Source organism: Cheilinus undulatus, linkage group 7 (genome assembly GCF_018320785.1).
Source record: "Cheilinus undulatus linkage group 7, ASM1832078v1, whole genome shotgun sequence".
Classification (NCBI taxonomy): domain Eukaryota; kingdom Metazoa; phylum Chordata; class Actinopteri; order Labriformes; family Labridae; genus Cheilinus; species Cheilinus undulatus.
In genome coordinates this window covers 32,808,501-32,834,564 of record NC_054871.1, presented here as the reverse complement: position 1 = coordinate 32,834,564, position 26,064 = coordinate 32,808,501, and the positions used below count along the sequence as shown (strand labels likewise).

The following is a 26,064-nucleotide window of genomic DNA, read 5'->3' as shown; positions in this document are numbered from 1 at the left end:
GGGAAAATAACTGTTACTGTCTTATTGCCCATCATTAATCTAGAAATCCAAATAAACAGTGTCAAACTCACTGAAGCAAGAGCCTTCCCAATTTCATCCCCTGAACTGCCAGCTGTGGTGCTGCGGTTGGCTGCAGAGACAAAATAATGCAAATCACATGACCTGTTCATTTTTCTTTGGAAGAAAAAGAATGTTATGAACGTTGACATGACAGAATCTACCAGCATTTGTTTTGATAACTGAACTTTAAGAGTTCCTTACCCATGATGCCTTCTCCGTTGATGGTTGATGTGTGGTTGTAGGTGGTGGGGGCTGAGTGGAAGCCGTTGACTTCGCTGCCATGAAGAGGATAGTTCTGTGGGGACAGAGGCAAGGGGTGACGTTTCTGGGGAAGGGATATAAGTGGCTTTACAAGGAATTTATAACTCAGAGGATAAAAAGGGTGTACATGACAGATGAGTTCAGAAAATTCTCTTTTTCCATTTAACCCTTACATAGAACCTAGAATGCACATTATCTAATTCAATACTCAGATGGTAACTGCTTCAATTAACCCACTGAGATCTAAGGGACCCTAAAACACCATCTAAAACACTGGTTCTTAACTGGTGGGTCGAGGAACCCTTTCCAGTGAGTCATAAATGAGTCCCCACTTCCTAGGAAAAAATATTGTGCTATAAAATCAAAGAAGCTCCCAAAACATGCTTGTTTTCCTCAGTTTCTCTGTTTTGACACGCTTGGTACTGCCTGAGTTTCAAACTGGGAAATGTTTCATGTAATAAATGTAATTTGGTTGAAAAATATCAAATATTTGGGTCACAATTCCTCATTAGGGAGTAGATGGTGGATCCTGAGTCTCAACAAGTTGAGAACCACTGCTCTAAAACTTAATAATTGTTTAAAAACAACCTCAAAAACTTAAGGGTTTACTAAAATCTTAATGTCTCAGCCTCAGAAGCAGATAGACATTGAAAAAATTAAAAGCTTAAACTCTTGGCTTTAACTGTAAACTACTGCCTTTGTCCTTAAAGTTTAAAATCATCAATCATATCAAAATCAACAGCATCCACCTCCCCAAGCCTGTCCCTCATCTACTGAGCTAGAGGGTCCACAGTCACATTATAATCAAAGTAGTTGTCATTGTTGTTTCCGCTGTCTAAAATAGTGCTGTACTTGGCCTCAATGTTGCTCCCCTTGCTTACATTGTCGGCCACCATCTGGAACACTGTTTAACCTGAAAAACTTTTCATCATCACCTTTTTTTCCCATGCAGACTAAATGTTTTTGTTATTCACTCAGCCTTTCATCGGTCTTACAGAGAATTGTGTTAGTTTGTTGGTCACGTGTCTCAAAAACAATACAAATATCCTAAATACACTGACTTTGTTTAAGGTCTTAAAGGTAAAAGCATCTTGTATATTTAAAAAAAATAAATACACATAAATGTTGCAGCCAGTCTTAATGGATTAAAACAAAGGAACAGGGATGCATGATAGTGAAATTTTGTCAATATCCAATAGTTAAAGATTAATTTTACCAATATTTATATGAAAAGAAATAAGTATGAATTTCAGACCTACAACTGAGCTCCTTAAAACAAATTTTAAAGTATTAGGTATGAGGTGAACAGAGACTTTAGCTGGCATTGGTTCTTGAGATGCACAATATTATCATTATGATATTGGTGTTGGCAGATATGAAAATTTCTGCCTATGTTAACAGACAGCATATATACTGGCCAGACAAATCTGCCTATATCAGCTATAAATACTGGCCATAGGAACAAATAAGTTAGTGGAGTTTTAGGCTGGACCAACAGACCTACGTCAGCTGAAGTCTTTTTCTTTATTCATTATCATTCCTTACATTTTAAAGTGAGTTTTAAGGGACTGACATTTGTCAATATGTTCAACCTCAAACTTTAAACTCTTCATTTTAAGGACTGAGGTATCAATACTGGCTTAAATTATTCTGTAAACACTGGCATATCATATCTGCAAAAAAACATCATCGGGCGCCCCTAATGGTTCTGCATAAAACTCCACAAACGTATTTATGTAAACAGTTAATATTTACAGCAAATATATTGGTTGTAAATAATGACAGAAATAACCAAATCTGCTGATACCAAAAATTGACTTTTTAAGCCAATATCTGTCAATGCAAATGATATTGTGGAACCAGTAAAATGACTTTTTAGAGACATAAAGTTTGAATTTATATAAGCTTTATGTTCTAAGGTGAATTTGAAGCCTCATCCTTCAAATTCACCATAAAACACGCAATATATGAAGATATTAACCATCAATAAGCCAATTAAGGACGATGATGTCTCAAATTTGACTGAAGCTGTTTAAACCCACCATCCTCTCTTGTGGGTTGATTGCAGAGAAGGAGCCTGGCTGTCCGATGTGAGGAGAGTTACCAAGCATGGCGGAGTAGCCAGAAGATGACCAGGGGTCTTCTGAGGGAAGCAGAGAAACATTTGTAAACATAATAAACACACACAAGACGGAAGAATAAAACCATTTCAGCAATTTTGTGTGACTGTTTACCTTGCATATAGAAGGAGCCGGGGTAGACCGCTCCAGGCTTCGCACCAGAATACCCTCCATTGTCTCTGGAATACTCGTCACCAGATGTGGAGGCATACACCTAAACAAACATAAAGACGAGCAGTCAGACGAGGCTTTAACAATCAGTGTAAAATAAGAAATGGAGATGCTGTGATTGAAGAGGTATTAAACTATCAATCCTCCCTTTCTTTGCTTTGAAACCATTTAACTACACTATCATCAAGCGGCCACAAGATGGCAAGAGGGAGTCTGCGTGCTGTGGAGAGGCAGGTCGGCTCCTCGCCTGTGGAGGAGAACACAGCGGCCATGCCATGCTGGGCACAGCGACGGCTTGAATCCCAGTGCACAGTGAGCACTTCCTCTAGCTCCCAGGACCCCAGTGACATCGCACTGGCTGGCCTGCCGCCCCTCCCTGTAACACACTCAGTATCCACTCACACACATACCATGCATTCAGAGAGCCAACGCACACACCCATGAACACTCCTCCAGCAAAACCTTTAAACTTGCTCTTTACATTGTTTATTTTAGAAAAAGGCCAGCTTTGATGAAATTGGACATTTTATGTCGGCACCTTGAAGATTCAGCATATCATAAGGTGAGTAAATACTATCACCATAAGTGACACAACTCCATACTCCAAAGCTAGAGACTGAAGACAGACATGAGAAGCCCTCCGTTTCCCCACACCATCAGCCACCACTCAGTCCGTCTTTCTCGTCTACTCTGTAGTTCATGGCAGATAAGAGGAAGAGAGAGAGAGAGAGAGAGAGAGAGAACGGAGGCTATGCTGCAAAGAATGCTAATCCAGAGAAGGGATTTTTTCTGTAATTTGATTTAACAGGGAGAAGTGGAAAGGGAATGGAGAGATGCACTTCTAATTACAGAGCCATCTGCCTGTTCCTGGACCACATCCAACTCCACAGGCAGCTGGGCTGAGGAGAGGGAGCGAAGAGAGGGAGAGAGAGATGGGGGCTGGGATTCAGTCAGCAAGCAAGAGAGGCAGAAAAGAGGGGGAGAGGGAGAGAGAGAGAGAGAGAGAGAGAGAGAGAGAGATTGCAGTGGGTTGGGGGTGGTAAAGGGGCAAGGGGGAGGACTGAGAGGAGAAAAAAAAAATGAAGGCCCTGATGATTTATGAAATGGGTAGAGAGATAAGGGGTGTTGGGGGGGGCAGAAGAAGGTAATCTAAATGCCTTAAACAAAGCTTGATATGGCCAGGGGAGTGTGAAGGAAACAGGGGATTTAAAATGATCACGGTTAATTCAGGGGAAAACATGACGGAGATGGCTTCATTTAACAATAGGCTTTGAGTTGTTCTTTCACAGGGAACAATGTCGAGTGAATCCTGCTGCTCTAGATGGGAACAGAAAACTACACAATGACTGGTGTGGCTGGATAATTGTATTCTCTGGAAGAAAGGGGATTTCTAGGCTAAAATCCGCCACTAATAGGGGTTTAATGTAATGCAGGTTATGACCGTGTAAAGGTCTCTAAGCTAGAAAACATGGATAGTGACAACGGATGGGAGGTAGATGATGATTAACATCAAACTAACCTCAGAAGCACCTCATTCATCCACTTTTATTATAAGTCCTCTGGTCAACTAGGAGGTATGGGCGAAGTTTCTCTGTGCTGTATGATTGTAACAGGTGAGAGGAAGTGGCAGGTCACTGGGTTAGGGAGAGGATCCTGTTCACTTTTCTGTGAGAGCATGTTGTATGTCAAGTGACTGACTGTCAGCAACATGATTGAAGTTAGAAAAGTAGATAAAAGAAAAAAGGAAACTAAGTTAAAGGGGTGGTGAAGAGAAAAAAGGATGGGAGGGAGTGTGGGAGGGACCAAAGACCACAGGATCATCATCGGCGGTCATTAATCTGGGCTCAGACACGGGGGCTAAGAGGCCTCGCAAGCACCGCGCCTCACAACTGGGTCACTCACAGGGGGAGGCCCACCCAGGCCATCATGTGGTGAGGCGTAGGCGGAGGGCTGGGTGAAGTGGGGGAGGGGGGTTCATACACACAAACATGTCATCATTTAGACTAAAAAACCACACGGCTGGTGATTACACTGCGGGGAAGGACTGAGGTTCTGACAGTGAGAGAAAAAGGGGCTTTGGCCAGACAGAGCATTCACACTTGATATCAGTGATGTAGCTGCTGCGGCAGAGAGTGTGTAAATGCAGACGTTCCTCAACACCCACAGGTGGAGGGGGGAATAACCATTCCTGCAATACATGAGGGACTGAGAAATTAGCTTAGCAGCAAACTCCCCTGGTCAACATCTGATCTGTCTCTTTATGACTATTAGATAATCTGAAGGTATAAACACAATCAGTGCAGTCTCCACAGCAGCTGCATCTGTTGCAACTTTATCTCAAACTCAGATAGATCCAGACTGCAACACAACACTAGTTACGCTCAACTTCCTTTCCTGCCAGATTACACATCCATGGCTCTGTGATTCGGACCAAGTCAGCCATATAAATCTTTTGAGTTTACTTTATCCATGTGTTGAAATAAACATCAGCATGGTCATGAGTCAATTCTCATTTAAGGTTAACCACAATTAGCTAAATGTTTAAATCAAGGGGGAAAGACAAAAGTGCAGCATAAGGATGCATTTTCCTCAACTTATAATATAAAATCTCCAAACATACTGATCATCTAAACAAAACCTAATCTTAATCTTTCTATCCTCTGCCCATGCAGCCAGTGCGCTACCTAAAGGCGTCTGCTGACACACAAATGCCAGAAGTTAGCAGACGCAATGGTACCATATCCAGTTTATGTTTGAGGTCACTTTTGTCATCTGAGAACTACAGTAGCGTGAGGACTGAAAATGTTTGTGTACAGACAGTATTTCATATTAATGATCCAGCAGCAGCTCAAGCAGCAAGATTGGGCTCTAATAGCAACAGTGACGCCTACTCAGGGACCTGGTCTGGTTCTTCTTACTTGAAATATTATGTCTGCTATCTTACAAAGTCATGCATCTCAGGATTTAGAGCTATGATGAACCTGATGCAAATGCAGAAGAAAATTTTAAGGACAAGTTGTTTAGCTCTCTGTAAGTACTATACAGTGATAGCATATAGACTGATTCCTCTGTAATAAAATGAGTTAAAACAGTACAATAGGCTTAGGAAGCATAAAAGCGCTGAATTTAACCAAAATAAGTCTTTTATGGTTTCAAGTGTCTTTTAGTCACAACTGGCAGTGAGATTCATTCAGTATGTATCAAGCATGTAACTATGACTCGTGTTTCCAGCTATGTGTGGTCGCCATCATCGACGCACACATCAGCTGCTGGGAATTCTGGGCAGACTGACAAAATGTGACACTTGGTACAGTAAATCAAAGCTCTATATGACACTTAGGGCTGCTTTGGCTTGAGATTGGGGTTTGATTGCACTCCATGGAGCGGATATGATGCTGAATTAAAAATACTAAAATCCAACTAGGCTTTACAGTTTCAGAAGAAAATTTACCTAAACTTAATCTCTAATATTAATATCCAAGAAGTGAAAAAAAACTGTATTTGAAACTTGACATCTCCCTGTGTCTTGTCACCAAATTGGCCAAACCAGCAGAATCAAACCTGCTTGGACCCTTAATGCCCTGGCGGCTAGAAGCATATAAACCCTTCTTACCCAGACACAGAAGCCCTAAATTCTCACAGACCAAGACCGCATATTGGGCTGCAGGAGAAAGTTAGTTACCCAACTTGACAAAGTACCTCAAAATCCTATAAAATTACTTGTCTACATGACAACCAGACCCTGAACACCACTTGAAACCACTTGAGTGTAGTGTAGAAACAACCACAGTGATGATGTTTATTGGGGCCTGAGTTGCCTGACTGTCAACTCGCAGAGTCTGACCGAGCAGAGGGTCTTTACCTCTGTCTGTCACAGAACTGCTCAAGCAGAGTGGGGATAGCAGTGTCTGCATGCTGTGTGTGTTTCTATGTGTGGAGAGAGTGTGTAGTGAAAGAGAGAGAGCGCAGAGAGAGAAAGAGCTGGCTGTGAGCGGTGAAGGCAAGCAGAAATAAGCTCTCACCGAGGATGGCAGGCCAGGGGGTTTCCGAATCTTCTTTGGCTGGGTTTCTACGTTCAGACAGAGAGACACAGGGAAAAAAGGTGAGAGACAAAAACCACAAATAGGGACACATATGCCAATGTGACATCAGTTCAGGTGAAGTGGCTTCATGTGCTCTGCTGCAAACAAAATAAACCACAGTGAAAACACAGAGGCATGCATGTGCTGATGAGTATGAGCATGCCCATCAGTTTAAAGGAAAGGTACAGGCCGTCAAAATGCATGCGCCCTTGCAACGTTTATATTCTGCAAATCTAGTATCCTATGAGTCCATTATTTGCAGAGAAAAGTGTTAACAGCAGAGCTAAGTTTATTGATAAAAGATCAGCAATTGACCGTTTTCATTATCACTTAATAATATGAGTTTTTTTACTTACTTCAAGTTTTCCAAGCCTCTCAGATGGTTGTATTCTATGTTTTTCTTAGCAATCAAAACTAATATGCCTCAACTAGGGACTCATAATCCCAACTTTCAGGAGTTTTGAAGGACTTTCCTTAGTTGATAAATTTATTTTGACACTTTATTACCCAAATCATGCTCTGAATAATTAACTGATGGACATAAAGACAATAATTTGTGGCAGCCCTTGCTAGTTAATTAAAAAAGGAAAATAATGACCCCACCATCGCCCATGTCTTGCCCAGTTCTCTTACCTATACTTCCTTCAGGTGGCCTTCTCCTTGGGTTGTTGGGGTATGATGGGTAAAACTGGGAGCCAGATTTCAGGCCAGAGGGGGACATGGCATCAGGGCTGGGCATCGCTATGTCCGAAGGAAGAAAACCAGGCTAGAAGAAGTGGAGACAGAGACACGGTTTTACTAATAAAACCCAAAGGGGCGTGGGTGAAGGTAAGCAGCCACTCTTCTAGGAAACAGAGACTGATAACTTAAAGAGTTTCAAATGAAAGAAGAAGTGAGAAGACTGGGGTTCCTTTACTTAGACTCAATCATGAACTAAGGCGGTACAGCAAACATACATAAAACCCTTTCATGAGGTAATAATCAAATGGTAACATACCTGGCTTCCAAAGGGCTGGTATGGAGACCTCTCAGTTTTACCTGCAAGAAAAAAAATGTAAATGTAAATGCCAGTGAAACCATGAGATGTACGGGGCAATGATGTGTGCTAAAACAAATGAAAAGTAGGTTTTCTAAAGTACAAAAAGTCCAGAGATGCCCTCTCCTTTTTTCAGTACGCTCAGCTGCATAAAGCCGCCTGCCAGACGAAACCCTGGGGAAGGTTTCTGCTTCAGTGCCCTCACATCCCCAACACTCAACGAATGAACACAGACACACATGCACATACATGCGTGTGGACACACACGTTTCACCACAGAGGAAAACAATTGGTCATAAAGGATGCACAACAGTCAAAACGGACAGGATCAACAAGGCTATTTTTGAAAGTGACACACAACATTTCCTCAGGAGCTAGGATGTAAATGTGTACGTTTTTTTCAACTTGATTAGAAAATATTTCCATCCATGCCACAGTCACCACTTATTTAAGAGAGCTGAAAAACATACCTGGGATCCCCGAACTGATGAATGGAGAGGACAAGCCTTCATGCTCACTGAAGTGAGATCCCTCTGGATAGCCCTGCTGAAACAATATGAGTAACTTTAGGTTAACAAACTATTTAATCTAAAACTCCAAAGTTACAAAAACAAACCAACACACTCATAGACATAAATGATAACAACTTTAAGTCCATTTCTATCTTGCTGGCACACCTATATGCCTTAGTGGTTACCCTCCCTCTGCTTTTCTCTCACAACTAACAGGATCCATGCCAAACAAATCTGCATTAGCTCAGGGGATTCAAACCAACTTTCTTAATTATCAACTTGTGGTAATCAAAGCCTGCTGCATCTTTTTCACCCCCTGTTCCTTGTATTTACACTGAGTTGTGCCAAGACATTTACAGCGGATGTGAAGCTGCAATTACCGGTGGGCTTCCACAGAGGTTCTGGGCTACCAGAGAGCTTGCCAACGCCGAGGATCCCGAGCCAAGGTTATTAGGTAGAAAGTAAAACTACCACTTCAAATCAAACATGGCACACGGCATGAAAAGCGCTAAGCTGTTGCACTGGTAGGGGGAGTGGGGTGTGTGTGAGTTAGTCTATGGCAGAGTGATTAACTGAACATGTGCAAGTGTGTGACAATATCATGGCATCTGGTGTTAAAGCTAAGATCTCCAAACTTAAAATCATGTGAGACTTAAGAGCGGAGTGTGTGAGGGAGCTTACCCGTCCTTGGCTGAAAGAGGGGCTGTTCTGTTCAGCCGAGCCCCAAGACCCTGAGCCACTGCGCTCGTCTATTGCTGTGGAAAGACATACAGTTAGTACTGACAGGTATGCAGAGAGACCTAGAGGTAATCTGAGACAGACATGAACAGTCAAACGGCAGGTAAAAGGGAATTATGGCTTTGAATTATGTTTCCAATCCTCTAATGGGAGCATAAATTTATTTTCCTGTGCGTTACTGCAGAAATGCTCAAATGCTGGACTCATATCAAGGCAACCTGTCACTATGTCCTACTCCTACAACATTCAACGTCCTTAAGTGGCCACAATAGGCTTGCAGGAGTGAGCATCACCATTGATCAAAGACGTCGCTGTCACATTCAAGATGCAATGTTGCGCCATTTCCAGAAAAAAAAAAAAAAAAAACATGGAAATGCAGCTCAGTGTTCCCATTAGTGTTTATTACGGTCACTGAATAGCAGAAAATTAACCATCCACATCCCTAATGTAATCCAAGAGGATGAAATGTCATATAAACCACATTAAATTCCACTCACTCAATCTGACACACTCTGAAATAACACAAAACAAAATATGTAAAGCCAAAACACGAAGCACAATATTTTAGGTAAAGAAAGAAGTGATGTGTGGCACAAAGGAAAAACACAGCCAAAAGACTGGTGAAGCAGAAAACTCCAAAATACCCCCATCATCCCCTTCTCCCTGTCTTATGCACTAATGCTATCCAGGCTCTCTGGAGACACAAGCCTTAATTGCATGCTGATTTGCATAATTGTGCATATTAATGTGGTTTCCTTATGAATATTCATATTTTGTCTTTGATTTTTGCCTAATTAAAAAAATGTGTGTGAGAAAGCAAAAGAGAGGGAGCGGGTGGAAGGAGAAAGCAAGGGGACGAGAGAGGGAGGGAGAGGGAGAGAGAGAGAGAGAGAGAGAGACAGAGAGAGAGAGAGAGAGAGAGGGGAACAAGAGGGAAGGCAGAGTGAGAGGGGTCTGGGTGAGATCAGCCGCCTGGCTGACGAGTGAGAATGAGTGATGAGACTAACAGAGCGGTGCAAGCACCTACACACGCTGCGACAGCCGTGATCTATGGAGCTGATGCCAGTGGCATGGAGATTCAGGCGAGCAGGAAGGAGAGGGGACCTCAAAAGATCAGCCTCGCTCACTGTCAGATCGGCCCTGCTGAAAGGCCACAGCACTAATAAAGCTCTGCACCACCATCAGCCATGTCCAATGGCACAGGACGTTGGTGACGGGCTTGCTGCTAAATAAAGATGACAGACTTTCTATGAAGATGCTGCAGCCAAACGTCCATGCCAGAAAAGTGATATCAAATTAGCGTGATAAAAATCCTTTTTAGGGGAGGCAAATCAACAAACAGGCTAGAAAAGAAAGCACAAGTTTTACTCCAGTAGGCTTGTGCTTGTTTTTCCTCTTTCTGGCCTAAACTACGGCACAAAATAAACTAGGGCTGTTGGGATAGCTGAATTCTAAACTTTGATATGACTCTGGTAAAGATCAAACAATACAGATACAATTTTTAGTACCACGGCAACAAAAATAGAGTCCTGGACACTTAAAGCCAATAACTGATATATGAAATCGATATGCATTTATTACAACAAACAAGATGTACTAAATATGACAAAAGAAAAATTGCATGGTAAAGAAATAAGCATACAACCAAACCTCGCACTAGCTCTGTTCGCTTGAGAAACAGCAGCAGCAGCAGGAACACAAAACGTTTTGTTTCAGTGCCACCCAGGCCTCGATGCTGATTGGCTGGCAGTCATGAGGCATTTGGCCAATTAGATAGTTATTGAGGCGAGGCTGTAAAGGGTGAAAACAAAGCCAGAGGGGAAGACACACCTCACAGTGGAGTCAAAGTAGCACACCTTTTAATTAATATATTGCATCAATCATCAGTGAAATAAAAGGCCAACACCAATAATCGGCTAAATGGCAAGTATCAGCCTCAATAACAGGCCAGACCAACGATCGGTCAACCCCTCCTAAAAGTGAGGTAATTACATTTTTGCACAAACAACGCTAAGCTAAGTTATGTTTAAAAGGTACCCACAACATTACACATTATCACTGTCTCCTGTTACTAGCTGTCTGTGCCGAGCAGGCCTACAGAGTAACTTCATAATCTTCACAGCTTTTTTCAACACACAACTCATCCGCCTATGAAGCCTCCATTTGGCCAGCGGGGGTGCAGAGGATAGAGTGAAAGCACGGCTGTGCAGGAGAAGTCTGACAACATTGTTTCACACTTACTGGAGTAATTAACTCGGAGGCAATTAAAACAAGGTGGAGAGCTGCTGAGGTGACACTGACGCTCAGCCAGCCTAGGAGAGCGAGACTCTGCCTGAAGAGAGATCTTTCTTTGTTGTTGTTAATCTCAGTCACATGTAATACTCAACACAAAGTGACTGTCAGAAATGCAAAAAGATGATGTAAATAGTAAGTATTACTAAAAAACTTAATGAGATGGCAAACTATACTTTTCACTAGATACTGTATCAGATAATGAAGAGATCCAGGTTATGTTCCTAGGCAGATTTTATACAGGTGAGATTTGGGTCCTATTTAAAAAAGATGATATTCACCATTTAAAGTAGGTCAGCAGTGTACTCCTACATCAATTATCTTGCCCAGTAAAAATACTTTTGTACTTTGTTTTGAACCAACATTTTGCCTGTGAATAAAAATAGCCCTGAACACTATAAATTTCATTGAGAAGGCAGCTTCTCCTGCCAAATCCTGGATATATTTCATCACTTACTCTACTCCTGAGCTTGTATTACCATAAATAATTGTTTTTAGAGTTGCCTTTTAGTCCTACTGTTCAACACTTACAAAACAAATTATCTGATAAATCATCTGTCTTTTAATAAGAGGTGATTATTGTGATATACAGATGATATTTTTTCCAAAAGACGCAGAAAACAAATGTGCGATGCTTTAAAAAGCTGTCTTTAACATAAAAATGTTTTTTCTGTTTCCGTGGATTTTACTTATTGATTGTGGAGTTGAACAGATTAGTCATTTCTGTTTTTAAAGCCACATGTAACAGAAGAAACCACAGAGCTGCAAATTATTATTCAATTCTTCAATTTCAACTACACAATACATCAGAATACTCATCAGTTTACACTGCCAAAATAGTCTAACAATAATTATTCTACCCTCAGATAATGGGCGGAATAGGACTGATGGAGACCTCTTCAGTAGAAATTAAAAACAACAGGTACTTCTTTGGACATAAATCACATCCATCCACATTTTTTTGAAGTGTAAAAGTACTCAAGTGAAAATCACAAGGCAAGACAAATACTGACTTTCAACCAGAACCCAGAAAAATATTTATTTTCTGAGCCACAAAGCCTTCTCACGGCTGCACTCTCTGAAAACATCTAATTCATTTGAAGAAGGAAGCCACTCTCCTTTGAGATTTCCTCTTTTTTGAGGGCTTAGATTTTCCTACCACAACCCCGCCAATGCACAGAGAAAAACTCGACACTACACTGCAGGCGGATGCAGGTACACAACACGGGGTGCAGAAGCCAAATGCATCTTTTCTAAGCTAGCTACCGAGAGAAACCACATGTGTAAATTCTCTATGTTGTTTGTTGTGATCTGAGGGAAGCGATCCTGTCGCGTCCTCTGTGTTTGTATGTGTCGAGGGTTCAGAGACGTTGCCAGCAGCTGCAGAGGTGACAGAGGGGACGCCTGCCTAAAGGCTTGTGGGCTTGGCCAGCTCACACCACACACCATCACACCCTGCCTCCCCTACTTCTCAAACATCCCACTCTTCTTGCCAATCCTCTCCCCTCAACTCTACCCGACACACCCATCCCCACACTCACGCACGCACGCACACACGCTGTGGCCACTGAGGAAGGGAGAAGGACGCCTAATGCAATTAGCACCCCTCTGAGCACTTTTGTGTTGATGAATAGAGGTGGTCTGGTGGGCCACTGGGCTGCTCGCTGCCGTTCCCGCGCTGCTGGATCCCTGAATATACAAGTGGCCTAAGTGACGTCATAGATGGACATTGCTCTGAGATGGTCATCATCTTTATAACAGATTGGTTTCTGGGCTAGAACAGCATCATATTTTCAAATAATGAGCAATCTTTTTGGCTGAGTTCACAAAAGAGCTCATGTTGACAAATCCAGCCATTACATTAGAAGAAAATCATACATGTAATATTCAAGCCAGTTTCCTCTCCTTTACACACACAGTGAGTCTTCTCCATTTAGACTAGCTATACTCTGTATTACACACACTTTAAAACCACAAACATACAACAACACCCTTGGCTTGAATTCACAGATTTGAACATTTCTGACTCCTGTGTGTTGTTAGAGGGTACCTGCAGATCTCCCAAAGTTAAATGGGGCAGCTTGAAGAGTCACATGAAAATGGGTGTCAATGACAGAGGGCCACACTTTAGGACATGAGGAGGGGGGAAGGAATTAACTCCTCACTGCTTAGTAATTGCCTGCTGTAATAGAAACAAACAGAATCCTGCCTTCCTCGGGCTGATCCCTCTATTCAACAAGCTCTCTCTTCCACTCTGGCCACTCACTGCATGCTGGGCCGGTTTAAGAGGCTGCGAGCTGGGGGTGAGGGACATTGTCTCGGACTCGAGCCATTTCCTGCAGATCAGTGGGGGGAAAGAGTCCTGCGCAGTGTTGGGGGAGGAGTGTTTTACACTTCAGGGTGGGGGAGTCGTTTCAAGTCCATAAGCCCCTTTTTTTGCCTTTGTTCCTCAGTGGCCAAGTTCTCACTCTGGGGAGCACTGGGGAGTGTGACTCGATTTCACACGCTAGGTTGGCAGGGTGACAGAGGAACGAAAGTAACACGACCGACTAATAACATTCAGGAAGAAAGAGGGGCTCGCTCCAAAGCTCAGGTGATGGAGGGGGATTTAACTACAGCTACTTTACACTTAAAATAGTTAAGAAAGAAAGAAATGGGAAGTGAAAGAATCTGACTGCTACACAAGAAAACTGATACCTCAAAAACACAAAATAACAGATAAAACATGTGAGAAAAGGCAAGGCGTACTACATTTAGTAGGAACCTGTTCAGATAACCTGTTCGACAAACTATAGGATACATTTTTTTAAAAAGCATAAGAATTTATACATCTCTCTCCAGCTGAATAACTCATGAAATCTATTTTACTCACAGTTTTAACATTTATAGGGATGTAACACCATTTAATACAGACTAATTAGTGGCTTGACAAAATAGGAATAGCAGCATCCTTTTATCAAAACCTGTAGCAGAAAGTCCCTTTCTCATTTCAAACAAACATTTTTAAAAAGTCTGTAAGAAATTATCAGCTTTGCTTTTTACAACAAAAATATGCATTATTTTATCAGTAACTATACAACTTTAATGTTAAAGAGTAAAACATAAGGAAAATGGATATGCATTTTTTTTAAATGAGGGAATTTAAATAATAGTTTATTCTTTAAGACTTTGAACTCATGTCTTTATAAGAAAAGAGTAAATATACCTAAAAATCTTGATAAGGGTCCAGTCTTGTGATGCGTTTCATAATGTGGATTGAGCGTATCATCACATCCCTAGCAGCAACGCTGGTTTGAAAACTGAGTGTGGGTTTCCATGTGCAGCTTAAAAGCTTACCTGATCCACCAAACTGGCTGCTGGCAAGTGTCATTGTCCTGTTCTTCCCATTGGCAACTGGAGGCGCGAACATCTACAAGACAAAAGAGGAAAGACACGGTAACTAACAAAGAAAAGAACGGCACACTTCACACATCCTGCTTCCTCCAATAAACCAAATACATGTAGTTTAGACAGATATTTGAGTGTGGACACTGTCTCGGATCAGACAGAATCTTATGAAAAACACAATTTCACCATTAACGGCATAAAAACATTCTGGAAAAAGGAAACGTGACAGTAATTTTAGAAATAACCCTTTGAAAATCTTATGTTTATAAAAATACAGAGGAAAGTTTTGCCTGAAAAAGTCAGCTGGATGTAAAACGTTTGAGACATATTCTCATATAAACCTTTATTTTTCTTTTTTTTTTCAAGCCATACTAATGAGGCCACTGGCGTCACTGAGCTACTGTGGGAAGATACAGCGTGATCTAAATTTCTGCTTTGTGGCATAATTCAGCGACACAGCCAAACTCTCATTTACTAACCAAACATGTTTCTAACTAGGACAACATAACACAACTTGCCACCTCACATATGATCACTCTCCCTTATTTATTTTTTTCAGGGCGTATGTACATGGTCCAACAACCAATTTAGAAGCAATCATCCTTTCCATTGAATTTGGTTGAAGATCTGTCAAACATTTCTGGTGTCTTTATTCGCTGTCCAAAATAGCATGCATTTCTGTTACTAGGTGGCAATTAAACAAAGAGGTGAAGTATGTTTGCACACTGTTTGACAGTTTCTCAACCAATTATTAATGTCATTTTCAGGCTGAATATCTGCTGGTAGTAATCAGCAGCTGATCAATTTGAACTTTTATTAACAACTGTCTGATAAGAACTTTTCCACTAACCCCCTTCACATCAAGGAGTGTTTTTTTTTCAGGGGGAAGAGAAAAAAATACTCCTCAAATACTGATCGTATGGCACAGAGTATGACTGTGAGCAGAGCTGTGGACTGAATAACAAGGTATGAACAACTCGTCTGAAACAAACTGAAGCTTTTACAGTTGTACTCTAGTATGAAACACTCAGAAAACTTTGAAGTAGCTTTTGTTGTAGTATAAACATTTCAGCTTTACAAAACTTCACCTTGCTAAAAGAAATCTAATGGGACATAAAGTGTGCAAAACAAGTCTTGATTAGAAGTTAATCACCTGTTGTGTCTCATATGAATAATAGAAAACATAAATACACATTTTTGCATCATATATATATATATATATATATATATATATCACATAATATATCAAGAGCTGGGAATTTAGCCTTAACAGGGTTATTTTGTTTTGTATAAATAATAATACAACTCCACTGGGCCTCTAAGATGTTTACGTGAGAGAAAAGCTCAACAAAACCTTCGCCGCAAAAAGAAACACACGTCAATAGATGCAGAACAGAAAAAACTGATATTTTCTAACCACTTTGTAGAAAATTTCTGAAGGATACCTCTGAAAACAGCGCAGTTAAAATTTCCTCCTAAAAAAAAAAAACATGAAAAATATTGCAAAAGAAATGCAGAAGTGCATTCTTACTACTCCACCCAGTTATATGTGACAGTGATGCCCATTTAGATTGTGTTATCAAGACAAAAAGGGAAACTATTTGCTTTTGTTTGTTATAAAGTATTTACATTTTCAGTGGATGCCAGTTCAGAGTAGCAAGGATCCACTTCCTTATTTTTGTATCTTTGAAACAACTTCATAATAAATAATCTATATTTTAAAAACTACATTCCTTTTTACCTGTCGCCCTGAGGTATTTCACTCTGCATGACAAGAATAAAAGATGAAAATATCAAGCTGACCCAAACTATTGGAGCAAAATAACAAAATAATGAATTTCAGTAGCAATTTAGCCAAAATTAAACTTTCTGCTGATGTTCCTCCCTCGGCCCTTTCCCCATTTCTCTCATGCAGACCTCCAGCTCTCGTTTGGCCATTCCCACACCTGTATCGCTCTCCTTTTGCCTCCCACTGCCCCCCAAAAACCAACCAGACTGCTCTCCCCGCTCTCTTACCGCGCTGAAATCCAGGAGGTCGCTGAGTTCCTTGTCAGTTCCCACTGCAGCCATTCTTTGCTGCTGTTCGCTCATACCCTTCAGTCTCTAATAAACCCTATGAGAGAAATTTGCAGATAGAGGATTTTAATGGCACTAGCAAGCACAAAGAGAAGTTACATAAAGCTTTTAAAAACAGAGGATGAAGGTAATTAATGAATTTAACTACTCTGCCTTTGCTGTATCGCCACTCCTTGGGGTGACTTTAAATGCATGCTGACACTCTCCCATAACAGCCCATTCAGGACTACATCAGCATCACCAAACATCAACTTTTATCAAAACTAACTATGCCATTTAAGTTGTAATTGAAATGAAATGTTACACATAGAAATATCTAGGTGTGTGGCTGAATTTAAGCATTTGAGAAATCAGCGTAGAAAATGTAATGATTGTCTATTACAGCTAGCCAAAACATATAGCTCAAATTACCGCCTCACTGAAATACAAGCTGATGAGGGAAAAACAGACAACACTGGGCTACTTAACACCCAGTCTATTAAAAATGCTAATATAAGCCAGGCACTGCTTTCCTATCCAAATAGGAGAGACACGGCCATGAAATGATGAATCCTCTGCCCTTAGTCAAAACACTACCTAGTAATGAAAAAAAATCATCTACCATTTTATGCAACCCTGGCGAAAAACACAACCATATGTCGATCACTGCAACATAAAAGAGAGTGTAATACATTTACAATTACAGACATAATTGGGACTATTGTTAGCCCAAGGAAATAGAGGTGAAAGGCAGAGCTAATGACTGTATGCAAACACGTCATTACCAAATTACCATATGTCAACTCAGAAAGAAGCTTGTCAAATGACACAGTGAGCATGAATACTGGATTTACCCTGTGTTTTGCATTCCAACACAAGCCTGAGGCCGCTCTCTGATGCTGAGCGGAGGATCTGTGAGCCTCACAGAGGACTAGTAGTAAGAGGAGCAAGCGGATGAATAGAGGCACTTGGACACCAACAGGTGGTGTGCTTTTACTGCCTTTTTGTAATACAGTGTAACATTAATTCATGCTATAAAAATGCATAAACAATAGATCTTTTAAAAGCTAATTCAAGTTGGAAAATGTAAAAGAGGGGAACCCTCACTATTTTAAGGTATGTAGGAAGATTAAAAAAATAAACAACGAACCATCTGAAGGCAAAACAATCAAAAGTATACATAAAATGTCCCATTTTCTACATCTACGATGAAAATAAAGTCACTTTGGGGGAAACAAACCGCCTGATCCAAGTGCAAAGAAGTAAGGTGAGCAGAACTAATGTAACCTTGAGACAAGGAAAGGAAGTGAATACACAACATATCGCCCCCAGTGTAAATAAGCCAGAAAAATGTCTGTCACTGGTTTCTGAACTTCTGAAAACAGTGGCCAATCTGGGCCAAAACCGGTCAAAAACACGTCTAAAAATCCTACATATCAGATAAAGGATTTATCTACCTAGTTAGGAGGAGCAGAGCACATGGAGGGGCTTAACATAACAAAATGGCATCTTCAGCTACTCCTGGATCAATATTTGAAGCTGCAGATCAGGGGGTCTTTGTCACCCAACACATGAAGAAGGAAGGCCATTCTTCATACAAGAAAAAAAATGAGCGAAACAGATGCTTCACAACTAACATCCCGTTGAAATAAACAACACCAAACAGGACCTGCCTGCCTCAGGTTCTGACCATGGCTTCAAACATAACAAAAGGCCAAATTAAGTCAATTCTGTCTGCCTTACACAAATGGTACTGTTACAAACGAAACAAAATTTAAAAGACATACCATTCTGTTGTTGTAGCTGTTATTGGTTCAGAATAAAACAAATTTAACTCAGAAAAATAAGAGTTTGTGTCGATGCTTTCACTGTAGAGACACGGGCTGCTGCACTGAGCAGCAAAGCGTATTCAACTGTTGATTCAGATGCTTTACGGAAGAAGGGTTGTTTATGTCTTGAGCCAGGAATATTACATAAATAATAATCACTTTATACTGAAAAATGAGAGTTAAAATCTCCGGCACCAAATGATATAGGCTTTACATCTGACCATCTCTGCTAGGCCACATCTAAGGCCAAGCTACTACTGACAACTTAACCCATTCACCATTTATTTTCAACTATGTTTACATCAGCCACACTATACAAAATCATAATCTACAGTTATGGAGAGAAAAAAAAATCATGGATAAAAACTACGAATGCTATATTCCTGCAGAATGAGAGTAATGCTCCAAACTTTAGGCAACAAAAAGGGAGCTCTTTCTTTCACATATTAGGGTTCAAGTCGTGCATTATGAGGGAGTTCACTGGAGGAGACGGTGGGGGTGGGAGAGGGAGGAATTTCCTGCCAAATGTGCAATAAAATAAAGTCTAGCTGGTGGCCAGACACTTCCATAAAGGAATGTTTAAAGGGCTACCTAAGGGGTTTTATGGAAAGTTTGTTTCTGGCTTGTGTGGAAAATAGATAGCCTAGGCTACAGGGCCCCCAGCACAAAGTTTAGCTAAATGCTCCCCAGCGTTACACGACGTTAAGATTTCTCATTTCCACCTACTAGCTAAAACGGAGACACAGTGAAAAACAAAACGAGGCTTGTTAGACAGGACAAACATTAAACCCAAGTCGAGTCTTCTGCAGAACAAAGGAGTAATTTCCTCCTCTCCGTGGTCGATGCGGAGACCATCACACACTTGGCTCGCCACCTCAAACCAGACAAAAAAACTTAACATCCCCCGCTTTAACCACACATTCCCAAAAACTTTTCGAAAATTGCAGGCGTCAAAATAGGTGACAGTGAAACCCATCGAATTCATGCAACTTCCCCCGAAACATGAAGTGAAAGAAGGCATTTTTACCTCTCCTGGCCAAGTGTCTGATATCCAACAGTAAAAAGAAAAGCGGAGACTCGCAAGGGGAAAAACATAAAACTTCAAGAGAATTTCGACCTCAGTGCACGAAACGCATTGGAGCACCGCAGATGTCTTCCTTTTGTCCCGGTAAGCCTGTTTTTCACGCAGCGCCCACGTGTTTGCTTCAATGTAACAAGTCTGTGTGCAAACAAATCTATTATAGTAACTAATCTCGCGTCTTCCTTTTTTGTTGTTACAACTGAGATGATTTCATTCTTCTCGTAGACATCTTCACCACCTCCGTCCACATTGTCAGACGCAACACCGTATCCCTCCGCACAAAAGTGAGGGCCTCAATGCCAGCGGTGTCCGATTTCAAACGCCTTTGAGAGACTGGGTATTTCTACGGAGAAAAAAATACAGCCTTGACGTCTTCCGGTGTCTAAAATAACAGAAACGCCTATTCATGAAGTACTGTGTGGTGAAATGCGTTTTTAATCCTCAAAATGCAGGGGCACTGCGAGCACTATGTCGTCCAGCGGAAGGCTATGCTAAGAAAGTTACCTGCGATTACACAGCAGCAGCTTGACGAGATGGCACGATAAATGCGAGCGGATTCCGCCAATGGGAAAGCGTAAGTGCTTGATTGACAGTAAAGGCAGCCATTGACTAGCTGTGAATCAATTCTATCCCCGCCTTCTTCTTGACGCTCACTTTCCCTGTGTGCTCAGGGAGGCTGGCTGGGGGGGCTCCAACATGCCCGCTGACATCATTTTATTACTATGGTTGGTGTGTCCTCTTCTTCTAGTTTCCAAAAATAACATATCAAAGCAAGTGCTTTAGTTTTTCTTTTTCAGTCAACAAACAATAGCAATGTCAAAGAAGTTCAGGGATTTCCGTTATTCGGAACGTTGTTTATACACACACACACAGACATATATATATATAGGCTAGCATCAGTGCTAAGCTAACTTCAAATTCATTTTTAATAATACAATGAAAATTATTATTGTTAACAGAAGTTGGTAACATTAGGAGACAATTTTGTGGACCATATCTACTGTATTGACCATCATAATTGCTTAATTGGTAATGCTAACTTTCATTTTATTTTCTTCAGATATCAGTAATTCTTTGACATTTATTTGACATACATTTTTCGAATAATTATATCTGTCTAGAAGAATACGCTACATCTGAAGACAAATGTGTGGACCAAATCAATGTATAGACTCACATCATTGCTAATGCTAACTTCCATTTTATTTCATTAAGGGATCGATAACCCAATGATATTTATTTGAAATACATTATATGATAATTGATTAAAGTTGGCTACAGTTTGTGACAAATTTATGAATCATATCTACTGTGTTTTGACAAATGTCTTTGCTAATGCTAACTACCACTTTATTTTCTTTTGGTATCAATAACCCAATGACATTTATTTGACACACATTTTTTGACTATTGACAAAAGTACAGTTAGTACTGTGTATTGACTAGCATCATTGCAATTGATAGCTTCCATGCTGTATCTTTAGATATTAATAATTATATGGCATTAGAGTAACTATATTTGTTTACAAAAGTATGTGTCATTTGGAGCCAAACCTGTAAATATCTATGAACCACCTAACATTATTGCTAATGCTAACTTCTGCATTATTTTTTTAGATATTAATAATTCTGATGAATATCAGACAGACATTTTTAAATAATTATGTTTGTTTTAAAGAGTAGGCTACACTAGGGGATGACTTTGTGAACCATACCCGCTGTATTTTAACTAAAATCATTCCTAATGCTAACTTCCATAACACCAATAGCTCAATGAAGAAAATTAAACATGATTTTTTACAAAAATTATATTTGTTTACAAAATTACATTAGGATACACATTTGTGATCTATATCTATGTTTTGACTACCGTCTTTACTTATGCTAACTTTCATATTATGATTATTATATACTAATAATTCTATGACCTTTATTTCACATTTATTTTTACACTCAGTTTTATTTGTTTACAAAAGAAGGCTGCATTAGGATTCACATTTGTGAACGCTACTTTGTTTCGATTTGCATCTTTGCTTATAGTTACTTCCACATTATGTTCTTTAAGTATCAGTAACCTAATGACATTTATTTGACATACGTTTTTATATATGTTTACAAAAGTACGGAATATTAGGAGATAAATTAGTGAAATATATATCGTGTGTTGACTAGCAACGTTGCTAATGCTAATTTCCACATTACTGTCTATAGGGCTGAATAACTCAATGACATTTATTTGAAATACGTCTTAATAATATAAAACAAATTTAGGCTACATTAGGAGACAATTTGTGAACCATACTGTGTATTGACTAGCGCCATTGCTAATGTTAACTTCAACATTATTTTCTTGAGGTATCAATAATTCTAATACGTTATTCAACATACATTATTAGAATAATGTTCAAAGGTAGGTTGTATTAGTAGACAATCTGTGAACCACATTGGCATACAAACTATTATCGTTGCTAATGCTAACTTCCATATTATTTTCTATATCAGTATGCTACAACTGTGATTTACAGGCTAAAGTATACTTGTCTCCTCATGGGTTAATATGAAAGAGAAATGGGCAAATTGGGACTTTTTGACAAGTTTTGTATTTAAAATACCAGTTTAGCTTGACCCTTTGATGTTAAATACAGCAAGGTTGCAAATTTGATGTTTTTGCCAAGTTAGCTAGCCTCAAAATGGTTAGTAACACCTTCTTGAGTTGCAAAGAAATAATGTATTTCCAATTGCTCTTCTAACCTAACTCGGGAAAATGTTCCAAGAGGATATAGACTTATTCCAAATGTCACTGTTGTTCAACAAGCAGTCCAAAAACTGACATTCAGCTTCCATCAATTGAAAAATAAATTTATTAGACAAATAAATACCCCGAAAAGCAAAAACCCTCATGGCATTCTCCTTTCAAAAACTGACAAAAATAGATTAATATAAAGGATTCAATGTGAAATTGTTCATAACTGAATTATTTATAGTCTAAATCAATGTATGTTTGTGCTGTACTACCTAGAAGCGGTTCTTTTGGGAATGAGCCGTTAAACATAAAACCAACAGCGCCCCTAGTAGCCTAACTGCCTGCTCTAGAGCAGAGTGGAGAGGAGGGAGAGTAGAGAGTGTAGGATCACAGTGAGGGGAGGGGGGTTTATGTGTGTGCGTGCATATATGTGTTAATAAATGTGAGTGTGTGAGAGAGTGTTTGGGGGGTTCAGAGGAAACCGTTCAAACAGGGAGGGCATAGGTTACAGGATGATAACTGCAAATGTGGCTGTAATGTTAAAATGCTGATTTAAAGACAACAGCCCTTACAAATAGATATTTTTAATTAACTCCAGTGAAGAAACTATAGCGATAATGAGCTCCCTACAAAGGAAAAAGATAAGATAACCCTGACAATGCATTACCAACCCTTGTTCAGTATGCACACAGCATCCCTCACAAAAAAAACACACAATAACCACTCTTTTGAAAAGTGTGGGTAGGTGTTAGACAGCTGTTGTTTTTATCCCGAGGGCAAACCTCGTCAAAGAAGAGGGGAAGTTTAGATGACACTCCTTTGTTTTCCGGCCTTCAACCTCCAAATTTACCTTGTTATAGTGACACAAATTCTATAAGCATAAAATTTTTGACGGACACAACATGAAAATACAGAGAGCATAGCCTTAAAAACAATTTCTTAGCACAGAGTATAGTCACTATTGACCACTACAAAGGACACTGTGACTCAAGTTTCTTTTAGTCATTATGTGGGCAGGGTGCCATGTCTTGGTTGTAAGCTGTATAACTAAGTTAAGACATAGCAAATCCAGATACTACACAGTGTTATTATGCATCCTAATGCCTCAAACTGCCTATTTGTTCAGAGGTAACCGTTGGGAAGGGGGATTTGCTGTCAATAGGACATATAGGTAAATAATCCATTGGGTGTCCCCTGGGTAAAAGAAAAGCCTCGGCACAGAACATTAATTAGTCTCATGGACCGTCTTAGGAATGTAATGGGGTTACTGCTAGGAACAAACGCACATATGGGCCATAAATACCTTCACAAACATACCATGCACACATTCACATTTGGTCACACATGCACAGGTACTCACACATTTGCAGGAAATTAAAGCAAACACAGCCGTGGCAGCAGAAAATAATCTAGGCTATCAAAGAAAGGGCATCTTGAGTTATTTATCAAACACCTATTTGGAATCCTTTCATTGAGGAATGTATTAATCAAAAGATTAGATTTGAACAGATGGAAACATCTGTTTGGGGAGATGAATTTGTAGTGGAGGCAGAGAAAATCTCTCATATTTTCGCTCTATTTTTCCAGTAGACGTTAGGGCCTTAAGTAAGAATAGAGCTGTTGTCAGTATTAGCAATGAGGCTTGTAAGCCCTCCAAGTAGTTTGTAGTAACAGCTGGGTCTGACATGGAGAGCATGTACAAGGGCAGCCAGGCTGAAGAGGGGGAGAGGGCGGAAGAAAAAGAACAAAAAAAAAACATACATAGTGAGTCTTAACCTTAATGAACAGAGTGCATTCAATGGTGACATGAGTGTAAACCAGAATTTATGGTGTAACATGGAGAGAAAGACAAGAAAGTTGCTTAAAGATCTATTTACTTTAGACTGTATTAACATCATGTGTTTTTTAAGGTTTTTATGAGTGAATTAGGATGCCAAAAATTTCCTGTGAAGTCAGGTGCAAAAGCAGGCTTATCTGTAAAATACTGTCTATTTCTTTATGTTTTATCCTTTTATTTTAAGATACTTTTACTATTTATATGTCATCTTTTTGCTAAATCTAATGTTATTTCCTTCTTGCTTTCTGTCTTTTTGTATCCTATCAATTCTAATACTGTGTTTAGTTCTTCAGCATTTTATATTTGTCTGATGTCATGTTTCTTCATGTCTTGTTGGATCTTATTTGTGAATTTATTTTTATTTAATGTCTTATTTTTGATTATTGTCATGAAACAGCTTTTGCTCTGAATTTTACTAATGTTTTGTTTATAACTTTGATAATCTATTTAAAATGCACTATTTATGTATTGTGCTTTACAAATAAACTCTCTCAACCTTGATGTTGAGTAATGTATTTTTACATTCAGCTCTGCCTTAAATGATTGAACATTTCAAAGATGGATGCACAATGCTATCAACATGACTTGGAAATCCATGCTGGCATTTCCATCCATTGTGTAGACTGTTGTATCTGCCACATGTACATATAAACTTGTGGAGTTTTAGGCAGCCTTTTCCTTTTTTGTTCATCCTCATTCCTAAAATCAAAAGTGATTTCTAAGGACAGAAGTCTGATTCGTTGCTCATCCTTAGCCTACAGATAGAAATAAATTATAAAAAAAGATTTAAAAAAATCTTTTACACAGCATCTTTTTTTCCCCTCTTCTGAGATTAATGCTACTTTATACACAGTCTCTGATAAATACACGAAATAAACAAGACTACATTTTGTTTTAAGGACTAAAGATTTAGGAACTAAATTTATATTATCATTTAGAGTGCCTATGAGGAGTTTCAGCATGTTATTATACAGGATGATATAATACTGATGGCTATTAGGGTTGCACCAATGCATTAGCCCTGCTGACGAAAATCAGCCATAAATAATGTTAATTAATTAAAATGTGCAATGTGAAATAAGTGACTGCATAAATATTCACCCCCTTCAAGTCTGTAATTAGTAGAGTCACCTTTGGCTGCAGTCACAGCACTGAGTCCATGTGGATAGGTCTCAATCCAGTTTGCCCATCTGGACACTACAATTTTACTCTATTCTTCCTTGCAAAACTGCTCAAGCTCTGTCGGGTTACATGGGGATTGGACATAAACAGCCCTTTTCAAGTCCAGGCACAAATTCTCTTTTAGATTGAGGTCTCTGACTTGACCACTCTATAACATTCCCCTTGTGCTCTTTAAGCCATTTCTTTGTTTATTTTCCAGCAAGACAGTAACCCGAAGCATGCACTGAAAGCTACACAGAAACGTGTAGCTGAGATCGTATACTTCAGGCCACCTGTCTTGCTTGAAAATAAATCTTCCAAGCCTTAGTTGGCTTGCAGACTGAATAAGATTGTCTTCCAGGATTTTCCTGTATTTAGCCACATTAATCTTACCCTCTACCTTTACAAGCCTTCCAGGGCTGGCTGTTGAGAAGCATCCCAACCGTACAATGCTGCCACCACTATGCACCACAGCAGGGATGGTGTGTTTGTGGTGATGTGCAGTGTTTGACGTACACCAAATGTAGCGTCTGGTCTGATGGTCAAAATGCAGAACAACTGCTCAAAACAACTGACCATTAATTGTTCGCTGAGTCGCTTGGAGTTGCTTTTGTCATCACGGTGTAAATGGTAGCCAGGAATACTGATTACCGGTGATCAGACCTTCCAGACACAGGTGTCTTTAAACTCCAATCACTTG

General features: G+C 39.8%; 1 protein-coding gene across 5 annotated transcripts in view; it reads right to left on the bottom strand.

Annotated features, from left to right (window-relative positions):
- Positions 1 to 20,122, bottom strand: part of tcf3b (transcription factor 3b) — a 31,079-nt gene extending 10,957 nt beyond the window's left edge. For 2 of the 5 annotated variants that reach the window (XM_041791200.1, XM_041791202.1), the window contains exons 1-12: positions 19,571 to 20,122; positions 16,676 to 16,772; positions 14,609 to 14,681; positions 8,924 to 8,997; positions 8,201 to 8,276; positions 7,692 to 7,732; positions 7,328 to 7,460; positions 6,635 to 6,681; positions 2,556 to 2,655; positions 2,364 to 2,464; positions 262 to 355; positions 72 to 130 (exon numbers count right to left, since the gene is read on the bottom strand). In XM_041791200.1, the coding sequence (XP_041647134.1) occupies positions 72 to 130; positions 262 to 355; positions 2,364 to 2,464; positions 2,556 to 2,655; positions 6,635 to 6,681; positions 7,328 to 7,460; positions 7,692 to 7,732; positions 8,201 to 8,276; positions 8,924 to 8,997; positions 14,609 to 14,681; positions 16,676 to 16,750 (873 nt within the window). In that variant the 5' untranslated portion in view covers positions 16,751 to 16,772; positions 19,571 to 20,122. The remainder of the gene's footprint in view (positions 1 to 71; positions 131 to 261; positions 356 to 2,363; positions 2,465 to 2,555; positions 2,656 to 6,634; positions 6,682 to 7,327; positions 7,461 to 7,691; positions 7,733 to 8,200; positions 8,277 to 8,923; positions 8,998 to 14,608; positions 14,682 to 16,675; positions 16,773 to 19,570) is intronic. The other 3 variants (XM_041791203.1, XM_041791201.1, XM_041791204.1) reach the window with 3 other exon arrangements.
- Positions 20,123 to 26,064: the final 5,942 nt, after the last annotated feature.